The sequence below is a fragment of the Lolium rigidum genome, chromosome 3 (assembly GCF_022539505.1).
Source record: "Lolium rigidum isolate FL_2022 chromosome 3, APGP_CSIRO_Lrig_0.1, whole genome shotgun sequence".
In the NCBI taxonomy this organism is placed as follows: Eukaryota; Viridiplantae; Streptophyta; class Magnoliopsida; order Poales; family Poaceae; genus Lolium; species Lolium rigidum.
The window spans coordinates 302,587,996-302,591,492 of NC_061510.1; the positions used below are offsets into that span (position 1 = coordinate 302,587,996).

The 3,497-nt window shown below is 57.8% G+C and overlaps 1 protein-coding gene across 1 annotated transcript; it reads right to left on the reverse strand.

The window, feature by feature from the left end:
• Nucleotides 1-317: 317 nt before the first annotated feature.
• Nucleotides 318-1,792, reverse strand: LOC124703640 (F-box/kelch-repeat protein SKIP20-like). Its single transcript, XM_047235864.1, has one exon. It carries the CDS (start codon nucleotides 1,642-1,644, stop codon nucleotides 559-561), a length of 1,086 nt encoding a protein of 361 aa, XP_047091820.1. The 5' UTR covers nucleotides 1,645-1,792; the 3' UTR covers nucleotides 318-558.
• Nucleotides 1,793-3,497: the final 1,705 nt, after the last annotated feature.

Below are 3,497 nucleotides of genomic sequence, written 5' to 3' on the forward strand. Positions count from 1 at the left end.
GATCCACAGCGGCAGGGACGATCCCTGCTGCATCGAGAAAAATAGCTTTCGTGGGAGGGACTAGATTCTTTAATTGCTGGTCCCGCAGTGCTGTATTTCTACTCGTATTTTTCATCGGTTAGAAAACGACAGTTGCTACTGTGGTCCCATTCTCAAAAGCTAAGTCCAATAGAAGTTTGCCATCTGCCCGGTTCATATGCCGCCGAGTTCAACTGAGAGTTTTCCAAAAAAGGTAGTACTAGCTAGACTGTCTCAACAGCAAAAGAGGAGAGGAGAGATTACAATCATGATGACTACAGATCTCACAAGCTTCCTTCCTTCTTTTTAGTTTGGCTATGATGATGATTCCTCCTGTTTTTTCTTCTTTTCTTGTGTGGCGACGATGATTCCTCCGTTTTTTTTGTTTTCCCCAATTTCTTCTACGAAAACACTAGTAGTTGATGCGCAGGATCTCAGATACATCAACGGCAAAACAAGTGCAACTCAAGAACTTACATACAGACTCACTAGTAGTAGTAGTCTTCTTGGTCGGGCATGGGCAATGGAGACGGGTGACGATCACACGCGGACGGAAGCCACGGAGAAGACGAAGCCGGCGAACTCCGCCGGCGGCTGAACCACGGTCCAGTTTTTCGATTTGACGTCGAACACCCAGAGCGCGTGCCCGCCGGACTCGATTGCTCCCGTGACCACCACACGCTCGCCGCCACCGACGGCGACCGCGCGCGCCGTGCCGGCCTTGAGCCCCGGCGGGTAGGGACCCACCTCGATCCAGCCTCGGCGCTCCCCGCGCCACTCCATCACGGCCGTGCCCTCGATGCACCACACCCGGCCGCGCACCACCACGTGCGCCGCCGACGGCGGCGCGCGCACGCGCTCCAGCCGGCGCCACTCGCGGGTCGCCGGGTCGAACCACTCCGCGTCGCGCTCGAACCCGCCCTGCCGCCCCGTGCGGTACCCGCTCACGGCCAGGAACCGGTCGCCGGCGACCGTGGCCATGCCGTCGCACTCGTCGCGCTCCTCCGACATGTCCGGGAGCGGGTCCCACCCGTCGGCCACCGCGTCGTACGCCTCCGCGGTCTTGAGCGCGTTCTTCAGCTTGTCGTGGCCGCCGGCGACGTAGATCTTGCCCCCGGCCTCCGCGCACGCGAAGAAGGACCGCGCCGACCGCATCGGGGTTCCCCTGCGCCACACGCCGGTGGCGGCGTCGAGCACGTGGACGTCCGCCACGGGCTCGAAGGTCTTGGAGTCCCAGCCGCCCATCACCGCCAGGCGGGTCCCCACGGCCGCGCACTGCGCGAACATCGGCATCGGCGGCGCCTCGCGCTCGCGGTGCCACTCCCCGGTGGTCACGTTGTACACGGCCACGCCGTAGGCCGGGGAGTTCTCCGGCGCGTCGCCGTCCATGGTGCCACCGTCGTCCCCGGCGGCAGGGTTGCAGAACTGCAGAAGAAAGACGAGATCTTCGTTGGCGCCGGCCTCCGCACGGGCCAAGGCGAAGTCCGGCGCGGCGGCGGCGCTCTTCCAGCCTCGGCAGACGCGCCGCATGGAGCGGAAGGCGCCGTGCGGGACGCGCGCCAGGCAGTCGACGGCGACGTCGTCGGGCATCCCCGGGATGAGATCGATGTGCTTTGGGTTCATCATTTTGTTTGTTTTTCGTGAGAGAAAGCTTGCTTCTTGACACGGATGGCTCACTCGCTGCCAGGGGGCTTAAATAGACAGGAAGGGCAGGCGGTGCTACGTGGAGTACACTGATTGGTCTCTATGTGACAGCGAAGCCTATACTTGATGGAGTATAGTATAAACAAAAGCATTTGCAAGCGGCGGATTTGTGCCGGATTATTGTGCTGTTTTTCATGGAGAAGTTTGATGTGGGTTGTATAAAGTGAGACTCGTAGCTGAATGCAGTTCAATAATTGGAGGAATTATTTGTATGGAGGAATGAGCTGTGAGTGCCTAACACACAAAACCACAATCAGATTTGTAAAACTCTATCCCTTGCTCTGAATTGATACCAAAGTTGACATTGACAGGAGGTGCAAACCACCTGCGTTCATGTTTTTTTATGGCTAAATAGAAGACTCAATGGTGGCATAGCAGAGGCACATAAGTCTTCCCTTTTTAGTGTGTTATATAAAGTAAGATGAATCAATAGTAAATCCAGTTGTTTTAAAGCAAATTTCTAGATTTTGATTCATGATATGTTTGTATAGGTTTGAGCGTGAGGAGGTAACATAAAACCATCGCTAAATTAATTTGCGAATTAGCGAAACTACGGTTTAAATCAGCTTGGAAGTATGTTAAGCCATTAACCCAATGTTGCTGGCTGACATGGGATTGACCATGTGTTGCTTGTTGCATTATCATGTATTTCGCAAATGGGGTTTTCAAAATGAAATTAAAAATCACAAGCGATCTCCCATAATCCACAAGAGACATTAGAGCATCTCCAGCCGCGTCCCCCAAAGCGTCCCCCAAAGGGATTTGGGGCGCGCCGGACAGAAAATGCGTTCCAGCCGCGTTCCCCAAAGCCCATTTTTGTTCGGCACGCCCCCATAAGGTGTCCGGGGCCCCGAGCCCATCCCCGTCCCACAGGGGACGCACCGGAGACGCCGGACACAACGAAAAGCGAGACGGGGAGTGGCGGGGCCGACTCGTCAGCGACACAATAAATTTTTAACCTAACCGTCGCCTACCTCGCGACGGAAGTTATTGGCGGTGCAGTTCCCGCAGCGACGCGTCCCGTCGCGCCTAGCTCTGTGTGCCGGCGTTAATGCGCGCCACCGCTCCCCGCCTCCCTCCGGCCTATAAAAGGGCCGCCTCTTATCGTCCCTCTCACACACAAACTCTAGCGCCTCTCTCCCAAACCCTAGCCGCCACCATCTCAACAAGACTCGACGCTATGTCCGGTAGAGGCGGAGGCCGACCTCGCGGCCGTGGTCGTGGTCGTGGTCCTGGCTGCGGCAGAGCTCAACGCTCGCCGTCGCCTTCCACGCCGCCGCCTTCATCATCGTCGGAGATGGACGTGGAGCCGGACGTGCTGTTCGAGTTCGTCCTCGTCCTCAAGGGCGACCGCGCGGCATCCAGAGGCTGCCGGACTCCTTCGCCGACTACGTCGCCGGCGACGATTGCCCGCGCACGATGCATCTGCGGGAGGCTGCGTGCAGCTACTACCGGTGGATCGTCGACGTGATCTACGACGCGCGCGGCAAGATGTACCTCAACATCGGTTGGGAGAAGTTCGCGCGGCACCACAGCCTCCAAGCCGGCTTCATCCTCTTGTTCTCCTACTTCGGCGACAGGGACATGAGCGTCAAGGTCTTCGACGAGACGCGGTGCCGCCGGGACTACCAGGGCGACAGCATCGACGAGGAGGACGACTGAGTGTTCTTTCTTCGCAGCGAACACGTGCACGGAGGTTTCGCTCGTTCGCCTCATCGGTAGAACCAACAAGGGCACCATCCTCCCGCTGGATTTTCCAGCTTAGGTGACCGGGT

What these genes read in the sequence shown, in the direction of transcription:
- LOC124703640 (XM_047235864.1), bottom strand. Translation starts at nt 1,644, where the DNA reads ATGATGAACCCAAAGCACATCGATCTCATCCCGGGGATGCCCGACGAC.